We start from the raw sequence: 19,817 nt of genomic DNA, 5'->3' as shown, positions 1-19,817 counted from the left end.
CCCCACACAAAACACATAAAGAAACATTAAAAACATACTTTAAAACATACTTCAAAAAAATAAAAAAGTTGAAAAAACGAACGCGCTGCTGACAGGGCTGCTGCCATTGCAGCGCCCCCACCGAACTGTGACAGTCTGGGAGATAATGACCTCACATGAGGTCATGCCTTAAAAGGCAGCCAGGGCTATCTAAGAGTTGACATTTGGCCACTACAATTATAGGACTCAACCTTCACTTCAAATTTTTTTGACTTTCACCATCCCATACAATCCATTCATTCACCATTGACTCCTGATCCAAGATCGGTTTTCTTACAGGACACCGAACTGCTACTTAGAAGTACATGAAATGAATGAATTAATTCAAAACCTTTATTAAAACAGAGACCAAAAAAAATTCCAGGTGATTTGTGTTCATTTTGCATTGTTTCAGACGAAAGATCAAACATATAAGTAAACAATAATTAAATCATTTAAGTCAACCAATTTCAGCCTTGATCTTCAAAGAATCTGACAATATCTTAAATACAAGTCAGGTAACTAAAGCAAGTTCTTTTAACATTTTGCTTTCTAAAGCAGGTAATGATAACCCACTCCAGAAACTATTTTCAGTAAGGATTTTTGAATTAAACAAATGTATTTATGTTAGATCATATATTGAACCTCATATCTATACAAATAAGTGATAAACAAAGTACACAATTTAATAGTGAATACAAAAATCACAAAATAATGTGCTAATGCTTGAAAGAAAACAAAAACATTCAATGGATATGTACTTTGGAATGATTGGGGTAGGCAAGAAAGGAACACAATATTGAAGTTGAAGCTTTTGCTAAGGCTACAGGCAGGTTATATATTTCAACCGGGTTTTGGCTGAAGTACCATTTAACACTATAGGCAAAATTTTAATAGCAAAAGGTATACAACAAAAAGTCAAATAACTATGACACCCAAAAAAAAATAATCAACATTTCTTTTCCATGATAATGCAACAGTTTTGCCAAAATGTTATAAAGGTAGCTTTGCCAGAAATAAGTATGCAGCTTATATCCTTTTTTTTTTTTTTTAAAGAAACTCGATTCGATATCAACATTATGGAATTCCATTAACTGAGCTTTTAATAGTCATTAATTTCAGACAATGCCAGATAAGGAAAATTAGTAAATATTTAACTGCTAATTTTGAATATATATATAGTTTAGATTAACTTATCCTGCCAGCAATGGAAGTGGATTGTTCTTCCTGATCACAACTGATTATCCATTATAATAGATGCAGTGACTCACACTACCATCACGAGTTACGTTCTTGAAGATTAGCAACATTACTTTTGGGTCTGATTATTAAACAGAATTTATGCTAAACAAAGGTAACAGATATTTTTTGTTTAATTTCCATTGTTCCACCAACAAAGGTCAAACAAAAAATTGAAACAAATGCAACTGGTTGAAGTAATGCATTTAGAAAATATAGTCTTTTGTAATCTTAAGTGATGGCATAGCATCGTGCATGTTTTGGTCCAACCGCTGATATTCAATTGTCCTTGAGCACAGACTATCCTTCCACCGTCTGCTTTGCACTAAGAGAATATAAATCTAAAAGGGAAAGGAAGACATATTTTGATTAATGATTCAAAACCAGATATCCTCCTCATTAAAAGTAATAATGAAAGTATTTTAATTTTCAGCTAGCTAACCTTTTGTAGTTTCAATACTTTTTAAACAAACAGGAAAATAGAATCAGCTTCACCCTAACGCAATCCACCAAAATAGAAACACCATTTCACCTGAAACAACCTGATTTTATATCGGTGCCATATTTGCATGTAACTGAATATGATCTTGTCCAGATTTTGCACGTTTAATGTTAACCAAGCCTTCCAGCTCTCATTGTGTAGGAAGGAACTTCAGACGCAAAATGCTGGAGTGACTCGGTGGGACAGGCAGCACCTCTGGAGAGAAGGAATAGGTGATGTTTCAGGTTGAGACCCTCCTTCAGACCCTTCAGTCTGCAGAATGATTTCAACCTGAAACGTCACCCGTTCCTTCTCTCCAGAGATGCGGCCTGTCCCGCTGAGTTACTACAGCACTTTGTGTCTATCTCCAGCTCTCATTGTTCACTTGAGACCAGACAGTCATCACCTTCAAGAAGAAAAACCCAGGAGGAAGAGCCAGAGGCTAGAAAGGAATTCACTTTAGAAATCATATCTACCAACTCGCGGGATGAGATTAAGTAATTTCCATGTGGCTGCTACACTGCAGTCCTTATGTTCTGACAGCAGAGGGGATGATTGGCTTGAGTGGTTGTTAGGGCGCCAATCTTATCAAATAGAGTAATAGGGCGATACAGTATGGATACAGGCCCTACGGCCCAACTCGCCCACACCAGCCAACAATGTCCCAGCTACACTAGTCCCACTTGCCTGTGCTTGGTCCATAACCCTCCAAACCCGTTCTATACATGTACCTGTCTAACTGTTAAAATCGAATTAGGGATGACAAATGACTCTGGCTATATATGAAAACAGGAGCATTTTTCTGCTCTCATCCGATTGAAAAGGGTCCACCACAAACTCACTCTGATTTAGCACTAATTGCTAAACTTATTCAGAGAGCGACTAGTTGCCTGGTATGGCAAACAAAAAAAATAAAACTGCAAAGTGGTGCTATTGTGAGGATCACTGCCCCATTGGGACCGAGGCACAATGATGGTGAGGATCATATGCTTTATTGAGCATCCAAATGGCCTGTACTTACTGAAAAACATGTTAGACACACTCCATAATTCATCAGCCTTCGTGGAATTTTTTTTAGTTTTACAATTGTGGCACAGTGGTAGAGTTGTGGCACAGCGCCAGAGACCCAGGTTTGATCTTGATTACGGGCGCTGTCTGTACGGAGTTTGTACGTCTGCAGTGATTCACATTATATTGTATGTTTGTACGGAGGTGACCGTGTGGGTTTTCTCCGGGTGTTCCGGTTTCCTCCCACACGCCAAAATGGCGTACAGGTATGAGAATAAATCGGCTTCTGTAAACTGTAAATTACCCCTAGTGTGTAGGATGGCGCTACTGTATGGGGTGATCGCTGGCTGGTAAGGACACGGTGGGCCGAAGTACCCGTTTTCACGCTGTATATTAAAGTAAAGTCTAAACTGTGGATCTTTACAGTTGAATCATGTTGGCCAGTATACTTTCACCGACTCACCTTTCTTTTGTTGTGATATGTAATGTAAACAATAGCAATCAGAAAAGCAGCAGCTACCAAGTAAAAAAAGAAGTGGCTCTCATTTTCTTCAGGTGCGGCAATATATATTGATTCATCAGGGAGCTCAGGAGTGTCCTCCATGTCATCACTATCCATGTCATTCTCTTCCATTTGAGGGTCGTCAACATACTCCATCCCTCCTGTATAATAGGATGGCAAATTATCCTGTCCAACAACCAAAAGTTGGTTATTTATCATTTCATCCACCTTGTCTGGAATGATATTTGAAGCAATGGTTTCATCCTCATCGATATCTGTGGCAATCACCATTATTTCAGTGTCTGGTTCAGTGATATTATCTTTCACTGTGAATGTAACTAATTTAGGGGTACTTTGGTCATGATTTTGGCTGGTTTCTTTCTCTATTGGCACGACAGGATGCACGATCACGCTTCTTGTTGTAGTAGTATTTGGTGTGGTTGCAGATGTGGTGGTGGAGACAGTGATGGTCTTATTTGGTGTAATTTCGATGTTTGTTTTTGTAATTGTAATTTTAGCTCCAAGTCCAACAGTTTTTGAATTTGACGTCGGGGATAACACACCGTTGAGAGTATTTACTGAATTATTTCCAGCAGTAATTATTAACATCTCCGTTTCCACATCAGTAGTCACTGCAAAATAAATAGTCCAAAATTCGATCAGGCAAAGCCTACATCGTAACAAACATAAAACAGATTGACATCTCGTTCCTTCCAACCCAAGCCTCCCCCTCCCCACCCAAGCTTCCCCTCCCCAGGTACTTTACCCTGCAATTGCAGGAGATGCAACAACTGGCCCTATGTTTCCCCCCTCGACTCCGTCCAAGGACCACGACAGTCTTTTCAGGTGAGGCAGAGGATCACTTGTACCTCCTCCAACCGCATCAACTGTATCCACTGTTACAGGTGTGGACTCCCATATATCGGCTTGACCAAGCGCAGGCTCGGCGATTGTTTCGCTGAAAACCTCCGCTCAGTCCGCCTAAACCAACCTGATCTACCGGATGCTAAACAATAACTCCCCCTCCCATTCCCACACAGTCCTAGGCTTCCTCTATTGTCAGAGTGAGACCCAGCACAAATTGGAGGAACAACATCTCATCATAGAAACATAGAAAATAGGTGCAGAAGGAGGCCATTCGGCCCTTCGAGCCAGCACTCCCATTCATTGTGATCATGGCTGATCGTCCCCTGTCAATAACCCGTGCCTGCCTTCTCCCTATATCCCTTGACTCCACTAGCCCCTAGAGCTCTATCTAACTTCCTTAAATCTTGTTATGAAGGCTGGGCAGCTTAAACCCCAGCGGTATATTGACTTCTCTAACTTCAAGTAACCTCTCTCTCTCTCTCTATCCTTGCCCCCCCCCCCCTCCCTTCCCAGTTCTCCGACTAGTCTGACTGTCCTCATTTACATTTTATCTGTTTGCACTGTTGTTACCATCTCCTAGTTAACAATGATCTATGCTACATTTTCTTGATCGCTATCCCCTTTGACTCGTTTTCACACCTTACACTTCCTTATCTCTGTATCTCCCTCTCCCCAGACTCAGTCTGAAGAAGGGCCTTGACCCAAATCGTCACCCATTCCTTCTATCCAGAGATGCTGCCGGCCCTGCTAAGTTACTCCAGCATTTTGTGTCTAACTTTGATAAGATATATTTCATCAAGATTGTCCAGAATTGTACTTAAAAGGAAATCTCATCTGATTGAATATTAAGAATATCCAAATGTGTTAGAAATCAAGGAAAAATATTTGGCCACGTGTTATAGGTAGAGGAACAAAGTTCTGGGCGGCACGGTGGCGCAGCAGTAGAGTTGCTGCCTAACAGCACACGAGACCCGGCTTTGATCCTGACTACTTGGGTGCTTGCCTGCATGGAGTTTGCATGTTCTACCCGTGACCAGTGTGGATTTTGTCCAAGTTCTTTGGTTTCTTCCCACACTTCAAAGACGTACAGCTTTTTGTGTCTATCTTCGGTTTAAACTAGCATCTGCAATTCCATCCTCAAGCAGATTTACCTACTTCAGATATCTACCCTCTAGACTAGTCAAAACGACGCTTTGTTAGAGTGGATATGGAGAGAATGTTTCCACTAGTAGGACTGTCTAGGACTAGCGGTCATAGCCTCAGAATAAAAGGACATTCCTTTAGGAGGGAGATGAGGAGGTTTCTTTTGCCAGAGGGTGGTGAATCTGTGGAATTCATTGCCACAGAAGGCTGTGGAGGGCAAGTCAATGGATATTTTTAAGGCAGAGATCGAAAGATTCTTTATTAGTACGGGTGTCAAGGGGTCATGGGGAGAAGGCAGAGAATGGGGTTGAGAGGGAGAGATAGATCAGCCATGATGGAATGGCGGAGTAGACGATAGGCCAAATGGCCTAATTTTACTCCTATCACTTATGAACATGAAAACAGTGAAAGAAACAGGGTATGCAGCAATAGTACATAATGGGCACATTTATCATTTTAGTACATTGTGAAATAACTTCCATTAGATCACAGTTGCAATTAATGGATACAGGTTCACTAGCTTTTGAAGCATTACTCAATATATAAGCAAATAATATGAGACAACAGACAAAACCAATCTCAGATTCAGCAATCCATTTGGCTAGAAATGAAATTGAAAAAATTATGACACAATAGTTGCATAGAAAAGACATTTGGATAGGGACATGTTTATGCAGAGAGTGGAGGGATATAGATCATGTGCAGGCAGATGATATTAGTTTATCTTGGCACCATGTGCGACACAGACATTGTGGGCCAAAGGGTCTGTTCTTCTGCTGTACTGTTCTATGTTCTAATACCAGCGTTTAAAATAGTTGTTTCCACTTAAAACTATTGTGTAGATTAACAATGATCTACCTTGAATATCTCAAATGCACAGGGTCCCTTTTTACTCAAGAAAAAAAAAATACACTTTAGCAATGAAACCAGTTTGATATAAGCAAGCACTTGACATCATTTTCAAAATAAGCCAATTGATATTAATAAAGTAATATAAACAATTGGAATCAACTCCGTTTTCATAATTTCTTGTCCCCGCCCCCCCAACTCCGATCAGTCTGAAGAAGGGTTTCGGCTCGAAACATTGCCTATTTCCTTCGCTCTATAGATCCTGCTGCACCCGCTGAGTTTCTCCAGCTTTTTTGTGTACCTTCCGTTTTCATAATGTTCCATTCAGGATTGTGTAAGGAGGTCAAGATCTTTTACTTGCATCACATCAATTTGTACAGTATAGCCTGTGTTCAGACCCAAGTAAACACGGTTTCCTGGTACACTTCAGCATCATATAGGACTATTCTCCTGTGCAACATAAACTCTGGCACTAAACAGCTATTCACACATAGCAAAGTATATTACATCAAAAATTGAATACACTCATTCATGCATTGCCTGGAGACCCTGGAAACAGACAACTTCCTTTATGGCTTTTATAAACACATCTCCAGTTATGCTTGTGCCAGACAGTGTGATATTCAAACCAGAGGCCTTCAAGAGGGACATTAATTCTGTCTAACCACAACTTTAGATCAGGGAGGGATCAGGCTGGCTAAAGCCTAAACTGCATTTGTAAAACTCTATCCTGGTAGAGTTCTACAACAGTAGCATACATGTATGTAGTACCCATTTAACTTAACTCACTTAAAGGAGGAATCCTTGAAACAATTTAAAATCTGTCAGTACACTGTACTCTACCAACACTAGAATGTGTAATATGATCTAATAGATAACTCTTTATCTTAAACAGGTACCTATTAACTACATATTAATAATAACTGTCCATATTAATAATTAAAAAAGTTAATTTCTTCTTAACTATACTGATGTTGTGCGGAATCATTGATCCACACATGATCAAATCTTATACCATTTTCCATAAAGCAGAGCTCACCTTAACTACTGTATATGTTCACCGTTCATCTCTGTTTATTAACCTATACTGGCTCCACATCTCAACATTAAATTTCACAGCCTTGTTTTCATATCCCTGGTCAAATGTCACCCTGGCTTCAATCCTACAAGCTTTTGAAATATTTGCAAAGTAGATCTACAATCATCCATTACATCTACTCCAACAGCAGCATTTCTTGCTCTTCTTAATCTCCTCACAGTTCTGTCGGTTCTCTGACTCCCAGGAACATTCGACCTACTGGAATGACACAGTGTCACCAGGACCCAAACAGCGAGGCCCACCGTGACTGTCAAGACCAGCAGCCTACAAACCCTCCTTTCCCAGCTGTTATCAGGCAACAGAACCATTCTATCGCCAAGGAGCTCATTGTAGACTTCAGGAAGTCCAGGGGCGGCACGCACACCCCCATCCACATTAACGGGACGGAGGTGGAACGTGTTTCTAGCTTCAGGTTCCTGGGTGTTAACATCTCCGATGACCTCTCTTGGACCCACAATACCTCAACTCTGATCAAGAAGGCTCACCAGCGTCTCTTCTTCCTGAGGAGACTGAAGAAGGTCCACCTGTCTCCTCAGATCCTGGTGAACTTCTACCGCTGCACCATCGAGAGCATCCTTACCAACTGTATCACAGTATGGTATGGCAACTGCTCTGTCTCCGACCGGAAGGTCGGTGAAAATTGCCCAACGTATCACCGGTTCCTCGCTCCCCTCCATTGAGTCTGTCCAAAGCAAGCGTTGTCTGCGGATGGCGCTCAGCATCACCAAGGACTGCTCTCACCCCAACCATGGACTGTTTACCCTCCTACCATCCGGGAGGCACCACAGGTCCAGGAACAGCTTCTTCCCGGCGGCTGTCACTCTACTCAACAACGTACCTCGGTGACTGCCAATCACCCCCGCCCCCCACCCCCGGACAATCCTCCCACAGGAAAAACACTATGTCTGTATATATATGCTAATGTAAATATTTATTCAAATCATATGCTATGTCGCTCTTCCAGGGATATGCTAAATGCATTTCGTTGTCTCTGTACTGTACACTGACAATTAAAGTTAAATCTGAATCTAGTGAGCAGTCCTGACCTACCATCTGCCTCAATTGAGACCCTCGGACTATCTTTAATTGGACTTTACCATGCACTAAACGTTACTCCCTTTATCCTCTATCAGTATACTGTGGATAGCTTGATAGTAATCATGTATTAGAAACATAGAAACATAGAAATTAGGTGCAGGAGTAGGCCATTCGGCCCTTCGAGCCTGCACCGCCATTCAATATGATCATGGCTGATCATCCAACTCAGTATCCCGTACCTGCCTTCTCTCCATACCCCCTGATCCCTTTAGCCACAAGGGCCACATCTAACTCCCTCTTAAATATAGCCAATGAACTGGCCTCAACTACCCTCTGTGGCAGAGAGTTCCAGAGATTCACCACTCTCTGTGTGAAAAAAGTTCTTCTCATCTCGGTTTTAAAGGATTTCCCCCTTATCCTTAAGCTGTGACCCCTTGTCCTGGACTTCCCTAACATCGGGAACAATCTTCCTGCATCTAGCCTGTCCGACCCCTTAAGAATTTTGTAAGTTTCTATAAGATCCCCTCTCAAGCTCCTAAATTCTAGAGAGTATAAGCCAACATTGTCTTAACATTGACTGATAAAACGCAACAAAAAAGCTTTTCACTGCACGTTGGCACACATGACAATGAACTAAACTAAACTTATTCCTGCACAAATCAAATTACCTTTGGCAACTGTGCGTTCAGCTGCCAAAGCCCAGAACACTGGAACTACTCTTCCCCCTCCCCATATACATTCATTTCTCTCTTCTTTTAAAGTGACCTTAAAGCATACTTTGACCAAACTACTGGTCATCTGCCCCAGTACAAAGTCAAGTGGCTTTGTGCAAGTCTTTGTTTGCTAACATTCCCTTTACTGCAAATGTTCTCATGTCAGGTCAAAACCTACATAAAATGTGATATTAACAGCACCATTCACTCTCAGAAATTTACCATCGACTCCTGTCTTCTAAGATAATATTGCTTCAAATCTTTCCACCAATTCTACGCTAAAGCCTGTCCAAGTTGTTTTCTACATCTGAAAAGACTGATGAGACAAACATACCCCATTTAAAACAAAGACACAAGGAACTGCAGATGCTGGTAAAAAAACCCAAAGTGCTGTAGGAACTCGGGTCAGGCAGCATCTATGGAGAACAGATAGGTGACGTTTCAGGGCAGGTACTTTCTTCAAACAGATTATGGTGGTGGTGAGGGGGGAGGGGGGGTGGGTTGAAAGGAGAAAGCTGGAAGAGAGGACGGCACTGTGGTGAAGCTGTAGAAGTGCTGCCTTACAGCGCTTGCAGCTCCAGAGACCCGGGTTCGATCTCAACTACGGGTGCTATCTGTACATTCTCCGAAATCTTTTGTTTCCTCTCACACTCCAAAGATGTACAGGTTTGTAAGTTAATTGGCTTGGTATGAATGTAAAATTGTCCCTAGTATGTTAGGATTGTGTTAATGATCACTGGTCGGCACGGACAGGGCCGAAGGGCCAGTCTCCACGCTGTATCTCTAAACTAAACCAAAAACTAAGAGGAGGAGCAGGACAAAGCCTGGGAAGTGGTAGGTGGATATTGGTGGTTGCGATGGTTGAGCGAAGGCCAGAGATGAAAAGTGTGAGATAAGGACAGATGATACACAAAGTGTGAAGCCAGATGAGGGAACATAGGTGGAAAGGGAGGAATTTGTTAGGTTAGATATCTAAAATTGGAAAATTTAGATATTTAAATTTAGATATCTAAAATTGTTGTGCTGTAAGCTACCCAAGCAGAACATGTGCAGTTTCTCAAGTTATCAAAGGTCTTCCGTCCTTATCTCACACTTTGTCTTCTATCTATCGCATTTGTCCAACTATCTGCCAATCAACACTACCCCACATACCACCTGTATCCACCCATCAGTTGCCTGACTCTGTCCTGTCCTTACCCTTCTCTCCAGCTTTCTCCTTCCCACAACAATCAGTCTGAAGAAATGTTCCAACCCAAAACATTACCTATCTATGTTCTCCAGAGATGCTGCCCAACCTGCTGTTACTCTAGCATGTTGTGTCTTTTTCCCATGTAAAACATATGACTGAAACTGAAGTCTTTAAGCCACCCGCAAATTCTGCCACGTAGCGTCTACATCCGTCCAAACCGGATTATTTCGATATTGGCTTTTTGCCAAAATGCATAATATTATCTTTCAAAGTAAACATATGCAGTCAGAATGCCCAAAAATATTATATGCGAAATAGTTAACATAAATTATGGGTCATTTCCTGAGATGCCAACACTATTAACCTTTGCTGACTTTTATCCTGTTTGCATGTTTCCTTTCACCCCAACTAACAATCAACATTGTTTTCTCCCTGATGAACTTACCTACATTCACAGTAAATGCATTAATACTGTGTGCCAACTATTTCTTGTAATAATTATTTCTACATTGCAATATTTGGGTTAAGAAGTTTCCACTCTACTACTTTAACTCTATTTATAAGAGGTGTCAATGCCAATATGGCAGCTTAGAAAACATATATATAAAAATCAAAGTTTTAGAAACCATTGACCAGACAAGGATAGACACAAAAAGATGGAGTGACTCAGCGGGACAGGCAGCATCTCTGGAGAGAAGGAACGTCACCCATTCCTTCTCTCCAGGGATGCCTTTCCTGTTGAATTACTCCAGCTTTTTGTGTCTATCTTCGGTTTAAATCAGCATCTGCAGTTGCTTCTTATACCAGAAAGGGATACTTTGGAAAAGAAATGTTACTACAGCACAAAGTCACCAGTGTAAAAGAAGGCATTACGAAGAAAATGCTCCTAAGAGAGGGAAATCAATGCTTGCTAAAATCCAGCCAGTGGCCTTACTCAATGGGCCTCTCAACATACTACTGCTCTTATTTACTCTCCTCATAGCTAGGCCAACTATAGAGTTCCTCTTGTCCTCGCCTCGCATCCCATTCTGTAATATCTTGCATGAATTTCCAACACCACAAATTCCCCTCCCCTATCAGAAGTACCATTCATTTGACAACTCCTTGGCTCACCCGCTCAGCTCCATCAGTCACTCACCTTCATATGGCACTTCCTCATGCACTACCTGCCCTTTTATTTTACCCATTCCCTAAAACGTTGTCCTTCGTGGTGAAGTATCAGTTCATTTACATTACTTCCAATTAGGCATATGACATTAAGTGATCAAGATAATCTCATCTACATTAGAAAAAAAACCCACCAAGATTGGAGATATTCTGCCAAATGCTGGTCCATTCAGTCTGCACGTTACCCGTGGCTTCCAGAAGAGTGTCACTTTAATTCACCTTCCCACACCTTCTCTGACCTTCCTTTCCTCTTCTACATTGTTACAACAGAGCACAAATAAATTGAGGGAGATACCTCCTTTTCATAGAAACATAGAAAATATGTGCAGGAGTAGGCCATTCGGCCCTTCGAGCCTGCACCGTCATTCGGTATGATCATGGCTGATCATCCAACTCGGTATCCCATCCCTGCCTTCTCTCCATACCCCCTGATCCCTTTAGCCACAAGGGCCACATCTAACACCCTCTTAAATATAGCCAATGAACTGGCCTCAACTACCTTCTGTGGCAGAGATTTCCACAGATTCACCACTCTCTGTGTAAAAAATGATTTTCTCATCTCGGTCCTAAAAGACTTCCCTCTTATCCTTAAACTGTGACCCCTAATTCTGGACTTCCCCAACATCGGGAATAACCTTCCTGCATCTAGCCTGTCCAACCCCTTAAGAATTTTGTATGTTTCTATAAGATCCCCCCTCAATCTTCAATATACTCGTATTCAGAATTCAACAATTTCTGAAGACCATCCGCTCCTGAATTCACCAATTTTTGAAGGCCATCCTTTCCTGTCTGTCACAGTGGGCCAATTCTGGTACAAGCATATCTAACGGCAAAATGAATTCAGCTTTTTGCTCTCCAAAGATAGTATCTGATATGCTATTTCCAATATCCTTTTATCTCAAAAGGATATCCAGCAACTCCAATACTGTCATCATTTCAGTATGTTTTATTCAACTCTGTACCACCCTCATTTATCTTCCATTATTTACTCTGCTCCAGACAGATCAGCTACGATTAACATACATTCATTTCCTTTTTATTGAGTGATATAGCGTGAAAACAGTCCTGTTGGCCCAACTTGCCCACACCGGCCAACATGTCCCAGCACTAGTCCCACCTGCCCATGTTTGGTCCATATCCCTCCAAACCTGTCCTATCCATGTGTTTAAGAAGGAACTGCAGATGCTGGAAAATTGAAGGTAGACAAAAATGCTGGAGAAACTCAGTGGGAGCGGCAGCATCTATGGAGCAAAGGATTCAGACTATCCATGACCTGTCTGCCTGTTTCTTAAACGATGGGATAGTCCCAGCCTCAACTATTTCTTCTGACAAATAAGAATAAGTTATTTCCATTAGCAGAAAACTGTTTAGATGCAGGTAGTATATGCAGACAATCGAAATATCTGTGTGAAAAGAAATTAAAATTCTGATCATCTGGGTCCACAAATATTTGAATTTTTAACATGAGCTGAGAGTCAGACAACCTCTTGTATATGCTTGTAATAATTGAAGCAGCAGTATTTTCTACTCGTTGCATGATATTCGAGACAGAAACACTCTGGCACAGGAGGATATCAGCCCATTGAAGCTATGCTAACTTTGCAAAGCATTCCAGTCAGACGCATTCTCATATTAGAGTCATAGAGTGATACAGGCTGTTCTTGCCCACACCAGCCAACAATGTCCCAGCTATCATAGTCCAACTTGCCTGTACTTGGTCCATATCCCTCCAAACCTGTCCTATCCATGTACCTGTCTAACTGTTTCTTAAATGATGGGATAGTCCCAGCCTCAACTACCTATTCTGGCAGCTTTTTGATACACCCACCACCCTTTGTGTGTAAAGGTTACCCCTCGGATTCCTTTTAAATCTTTTCCCCTTCACGTTGAACCTATGTCCTCCGGTCCTCAGTTCGCCTACTCTGGGCAATAGACTTTGTGCAACCACCTGGATCCATTCCGCTCATGATTATATACAAATAAGTTTTATTCTGAAGTACTGAAAGAAATATCACATGGACAATCGTAATCTCACTATCACAATCTATCCTTTCTTCCCTCATCCCACTCCCTTTCTGCAACTTCAAGCATTTTTGATTCATATTTTTTCTGGTTTCAATGGAGGATCAACAAAAACAATTTATTTTTCTCTAGATGAACTTGTCGAATATGATTTTCTGCATTATATTTCTATATATTTCACTTCCAGCATCTGCATCAATTTTTTGCTAGTAAAAGCAAAACAAACCGCTCGCTTGCAAGCTGTCTGAGCATTATCAAAAATGTCACTCTGTCAAGTACAACATTCACCAAATCTAACCTCAGCTTTAAGGTATCTTTTAAAAGAATCACAATATGGCATTAACGTAGAGAATTATCAGAGTTAAGTATTTAAAAAGCTTCTCGAAAAATTAATTACTTACCCGAATGAATGTCTGAGGACAATATTTTTGCGCAGAACTGATGGGAAACTAGATAAAAAAGCTATTTCATGGTACCAGCGTGGATACACATTGAATTGCTGCTTTAAATGCTTTATTCGAGAGGATATAATGATATATGTAACTGAGAAAAGCAGGATCAACAATGTTAAAGATGATGGAGAATATCAGCAGCAAGAAAAATACTAGATTCCATTCTTAGGGCGGTCCCTTGGGATCGAGAATGACTCGCTTCCACTCTGGGTTTGTGGTTTTCGTGGGGGCTAATGAGAACAATGTGGGAACACAAGATATCACAGATTGGTCGGACGTGCCATCAAGGTAGTGTGCTCATTCTGCCCCATACAACGTGTGCACAATAATTCTGCAGGGAGCCCCAACAGATTATTATTGATGGATTATAATAATAGATTACAATATTATTATTATTATTGATTATTCTTATTATTATTTGATGGCAGAGCTCACTCAGTGAAGACAACATTCCTCTTCAGATGTTTGCCCTCCAGAAGGTTTACCAAATGCCTTGCTATTTCCAACCTGTTGTGTCTCATTAAATGAAGTGATCTTAATGTCAAAACCGAGCTTCCAAGCAAAGAGATGTTCAGTGATGTTTGTCACTGAAGAGATTGTCCACGAAGAGCCTAACATTACTGGTAACAAAGAATGGATGTTACCAATATGCGTTTACTTTGAAGCTGGGCGTAATCATTGATTACACCAGTCAATGACATGGGCTTTACACAGCCAGATCTTGGTCCAGCAGCAAGTGTGACAAGGTGAATGATAAATGTGGATAAATGTGAGGTTATCCACTTTGGTGGCAAAAACAGGAAAGCAGACTTTTATCTAAATGGTGGCCGATTAGGAAAAGGGGAGATGCAACGAGACCTGGGTGTCATGGTACACCACATCTCGTATGTGTATGTGACAAATAAACTTGACTTGACTCATTGAAAGTAGGAGGGGCAGCGGGCAGTGAAGAAAGCAAATGGTATGTTAGTTTCATAGCAAAAGGATTTGAGTATAGGAGCAGGGAGGTTCTACTGCAGTTGTACAGGGTCTTGGTGAGACCACACCTGGAGTATTGCGTACAGTTTTGGCCTCCAAATCTGAGGAAGGACATTATTGCCATTGAGGGAGCGCAGAGAAGGTTCACCAGACTGATTCCTGGGATGTCAGGACTTTCATATGAAGAAAGACTGGATAGACTCAGCTTATACTCGCTAGAATTTAGGAGATTGAGGGGGGATCTTATAGAAACTTACAAAATTCTTAAGGGGTTGGACAGGCTAGATGCAGGCAGATTGTTCCCGATGTTGGGGAAGTCCAGGACAAGCGGTCACAGCTTAAGGATAAGAGGGGAAATCCTTTAAGACCGAGATGAGAAAAAAACATTTTTCACACAGAGAGTGGTGAATCTCTGGAATTCTCTGCCACAGAGGGTAGTTGAGGCCAGTTCATTGGCTATATTTAAGAGGGAGTTATATGTGGCCCTTGTGGCTAAAGGGATCAGGGAGTATGGAGAGCAGGCAGGTACGGGATACTGAGTTGGATGATCAGCCATGATCATATTGAACGGCGGTGCAGGCTCGAAGGGCCGAATGGCCTACTCCTGCACCTATTTTCTATGTATCTATGATTTGAGATCAGACTCTTCAGCGTGGATATTATTGGTCAGACTGGGGCGTGCACACATCTAAGTGCGACGTGGCACATACACGGTTGAAAAGCATGCACGCACATGGGTTCAGGAACAGGAACCTTCACCGCCTAAACCCAGCTCAGGACAAATCTTCCGGGTGCTCTGCAAAGTGATCACCCAATCACAGTTGGCAGACTATCAAGTTCACAGTGACCTGTGTGCTCATGTACATAAATCACCAAAAGTTAACATACAGGTTCAATGAGCAAATATGATGATAAATGGAACACTGGCTTTTATTGCAAGAGAATTTAAACACGAGTGAAGACATTCTATTCCGATTAGATAAATTACTTGCAACACCACTTCTTATTTCAATGGTTGAAAGCAAGCAAGCTGGTAATAATCATCCCAGCTTACATTTTCCCCAGACACAATTGATTATCATTAACATGCAACAACAATTATACTTCTATACCTTTACTATTTACACAAAAGGTCACAGTCATTCAGAACAGAAACAGGTCATTTCACTTAACTCATCCATGCTGACCAAGAAATAAAGTCCTAGCCAGTACTCGAGTCCTGACAATATTCTCATTAATATGTTTTGAACTCTTTCAATGACGCCTTTCCTATAACAGGATAACCAAAACTGTACACAAATGCAACCTCACCGTTGTCTTGTACAACTGCAACATAATGTCCCAACTCCTCTACTCAACGCCACCATGACAAATGCCCTTTTCAACAGTCTGTTTATCTGCTCTGCAGGTCACTTTCAGGTAACTAGATGAGAGGAGGAACGTTTTGAGAAGGTTTGCAAGGCAAGGGTGGCGCAGCGGTAGAGTAGACCCGGGTTCGATCCCGACTACGGGTGCTGTCTGTACGGAGTTTGAATGTTCTCCCCGTGACCTGCGTGGGTTTTCTCTGAGATTTTCGGTTTCCTCCCACAGTCCAAAGACTTACAGGTTTGTAGGTTAATTGGCTTCGGTAAAATTCTAAATCATTCCTAGAGTTAGTGTGCGGGGTGATTGCTGGTCACCGTGGACATTGTGGGCTCCAAGGGGTTGTTTCCATGCTGTACCTCCAAAGTCTAAAATGCCGTTATTCATAATCTTGTGTTTTACTAAACATCCTACCCTGCAAGATAAAACTTCATAGTTCATTTGTCATCTGTCCGTCTTTAGCCTATGGTGTCATGACCCACCCTGAGATGCTATTCTTGTTTGAGAAAAATACGTCCCTAGAAGATAAACAACCGTTGCTATGGGAGGGGAGAAAGACCCGAGCCTCTTTTTGTTGATAGAATTGGATGAACATCCCAAACCAAGTCAATAATTGTTGTCTACAAAAAGCACAGTAGCCTTGAGGTAGAACCCAAATCATTCGCTCCCACTCACATACAACATAATTCGCACATCCGAAGAGTTACAGTGCGGAGATATATTAACACCACACACATACTCATCTACTGAAGCCCCAACACACGAGCTCTCAAACCTCGATTTCTACTCTTGGTCTCCTCAATTTCACAGCGAGGACAAATGGATAAAGTCAGGGCGAAAATCACTGTTTGAAACAAGGAATTCATTCAAGACTCAAATCTCATACTCCTTCTCATAGTTTCAGCTACCCCTAATCAAACAGGAAAATTAGCACCTCTTGCAATAGTGGTAGATCAAATCACCCTCTGTCTGTCCGGATTAAACAATTTGACGCAGATATCTGGAGAAAAGGCCATTTACTGGTTTATATAACACTCAAATTCAAACTTCACTAATGCTGCTCCAGTCAGGATAATGAGGTCTTTTAAGTAAAACAGAAATACAATCGATCTATCTTAAGTTTAAAAAAGTTGTTTTTTATATAAACCCAATTAATAATAACCAGGTACACAAAAAAGCTGGAGAAACTCAGCGGGTGCAGCAGCATCTATGGAGCAAAGGAAATAGGCAACGTTTCGGGCCGAAACACTTCGATTGGGAAGAAAGAAAGCCTGGCTGTTTTAAGCTTGCGTTTTAAAAATAGCGTGAACGAAGCTAAGGATTTCAAAGCTTAAAGGAGTGTGTAACAGTTCCAGTCCAGCCAAAACACAGTCCAAGTTCATTTCTGGCCCCAGCCACGAAGATCCCCTCCCAACTACTCTCATCACATCCTCACCGATACCTTCACCTTCCTACTCCTCGCTCTCTGCAACCACCCCTCCCCTACCAACCTTCCCTCACTGAACACGTCACTCAGCTTCTTACCCCCTACTCTTCTACCCACTACCCTTACTCTGCAAAACATCATCCCACCCTAACCCTCCTACCCCTACTCTCACTGACAACCCCTCCTCCTACCAATCACCCCTCTCTCCACCCACTGCATGCCCTACTTCTCCCATGCCCTCCTACCATCTTACATAGAAATTAGGTGCAGCAGTAGGCCATTCGGCCCTTCGAGCCTGCACCGCCATTCAATATGATCATGGCTGATCATCCAACTCAGTATCCCGTACCAGCCTTCTCTCCATACCCTCTGATCCCCTTAGCCACAAGGGCCACATCTAACTCCTTCTTAAATATAGCCAATGAACTGGCCTCGACTACCCTCTGTGGCAGAGAGTTCCAGAGATTCACCACTCTCTGTGTGAAAAAAGTTATTCTCATCTCGGTTTTAAAGGATTTCCCCCTTATCCTTAAGCTGTGACCCCTTGTCCTGGACTTCCCCAACATCTCTCAACCTTACTCTCAACCACTCACCCTCTCCCTCCCACCCGCTTATTCTCAACCAGCCCTTTAATCTCACCCACCTACACCCCTTACCCTCACCCACCTACACTCACCCTCCTACCCACTTACCTTCAGCCTACACCCCTTACTCTTACCAACTACCTCAAGCCCCTTCCTTACTTACTCTTATCATCTTACCCCCATACCCTCACCTTCCTCCATTACTCATCCTCCTATCCCACCTACCCTCACCACACCCCTTTGTCTCAACCACCTACCCTCATTATTACTACCATCGACACACCCCTCCATCCTTCCTCCTCTCACCCACGACCCTCTACCCTACCTCCACTCCTCATTCCTTCCCACTTTTCCTCTCACTATTCCTCTCCTCACCACTTTCCCCCTCACCACCTTCCCCTCACTATCCCTCTCCCTCCCCCCACCACCTTTCCCCTCACTCTCCCTCCCCTCACTCTCCTTCCCCCCACTCTCCTTCCCCTCACCACCTTCCCCTCACTCTCCATCCCCTCACCACCTTCCCCTCACTCTCCCTCCCCTCACTCTCTATCCCCTCAATCCCCTCACTCTACTTCCCCTCACTCTCCATCCCCTCACTTTCCCTCCCTCACTCTCTATCCCCTCACTCTCCCTCTCCCCTCCCATCCATCATCGTCACCACCACAACACGACCAGACCGGGATCACCGCTACTATTTCTCTCACTCACCCGGGTAGCCATTGTCGGTGACGGGGGCGGCGGGAGGGGAAAGGGCGGGGGCGGCGGCGGCGGCGAGCGCGAGCAGGGCGAGGGAGCGCGCGATCCGCCACAGCCCGAGCGCGAGCGCGAGCCCACTCCGGGTCTCTCTCCGTGCTGCCATCTTCTCACAAAGAGCCCGGTCTCGGTGCCCGGCCCGCGTCTGGCGTCACCGACCCGGCCACGCCCAACGTCTAACGTCACTGGCCCACGACCAAAGTCCCTGCCCGACCCCCTCCGGTGCCTGACGTCACCGCCCGCCGGGTGAAGGACGGAGGAGGACGTCCGCCCCGCGTCTTACGTCATTGTCCCCCCCCCCCCACCACGGTGCCTGACGTCACCGCCCGAACACGCCAACACGCCTGAGGTCACCCCCACCTCCCCACACGCCCAGCGTCTGACGTCACCACCTCGACCCACGCACTCATCGGTGAGTATAAAGATAAGATAAGATACATTTAATTGTCATTTGGACCCCTTGAGGTCCAAACGAAATGCCGTTTCTGCAGCCATACATACAAACACATAGACCCAAGACACAACATAATTTACATAAACATCCATCACATCGCTGTGATGGAAGGCCAAATAAACTTATTTCTCCACTGCACTCCCCCCCCTCCCCACCCTCCCCCCCCCCCCCCCCCCCCCCCCCCCCCCCCCCCCCCCCCCCCCCCCCCCGATGTCAGAGTCAAAGTCAAAGCCCCCGGCTGGCGATGGCAATTGTCCCGCGGCCATTAAAGCCACGCCGGGTGGTGCGAGGTCGCACACCGGGTTCTTGATGTTAGAGCCCCCGGCGTGCGCTCGCAGAGTCCCGCGGCCATTCCAAGCCGCGCGGGGCAGTGATGTTAGGCCCCGCTCCAGGAGCTCTTCAACCCCACAACTCGGGCGGGGGAAGTCGCCGTTGCGAGAGCCCTGAAAAGCGGTCTCCCTCCAGGGAGCCGC

General features: G+C 43.4%; 1 protein-coding gene across 1 annotated transcript; it reads right to left on the bottom strand.

Annotated features, from left to right (window-relative positions):
• Window positions 1-358: 358 nt before the first annotated feature.
• On the bottom strand, window positions 359-19,023 carry c11h5orf15 (chromosome 11 C5orf15 homolog). Its single transcript, XM_055643257.1, has 3 exons — window positions 18,846-19,023; window positions 3,210-3,880; window positions 359-1,598 (listed from the first exon to the last, which is right to left on the bottom strand). Exons 1-3 carry the CDS (start codon window positions 18,994-18,996, stop codon window positions 1,464-1,466), a joined length of 957 nt encoding a protein of 318 aa, XP_055499232.1. The 5' UTR covers window positions 18,997-19,023; the 3' UTR covers window positions 359-1,463.
• Window positions 19,024-19,817: the final 794 nt, after the last annotated feature.

This window comes from Leucoraja erinacea, chromosome 11 (assembly GCF_028641065.1).
Source record: "Leucoraja erinacea ecotype New England chromosome 11, Leri_hhj_1, whole genome shotgun sequence".
Lineage (NCBI taxonomy): Eukaryota > Metazoa > Chordata > Chondrichthyes > Rajiformes > Rajidae > Leucoraja > Leucoraja erinaceus.
This window is presented reverse-complemented; position numbering and strand designations above follow the sequence as displayed.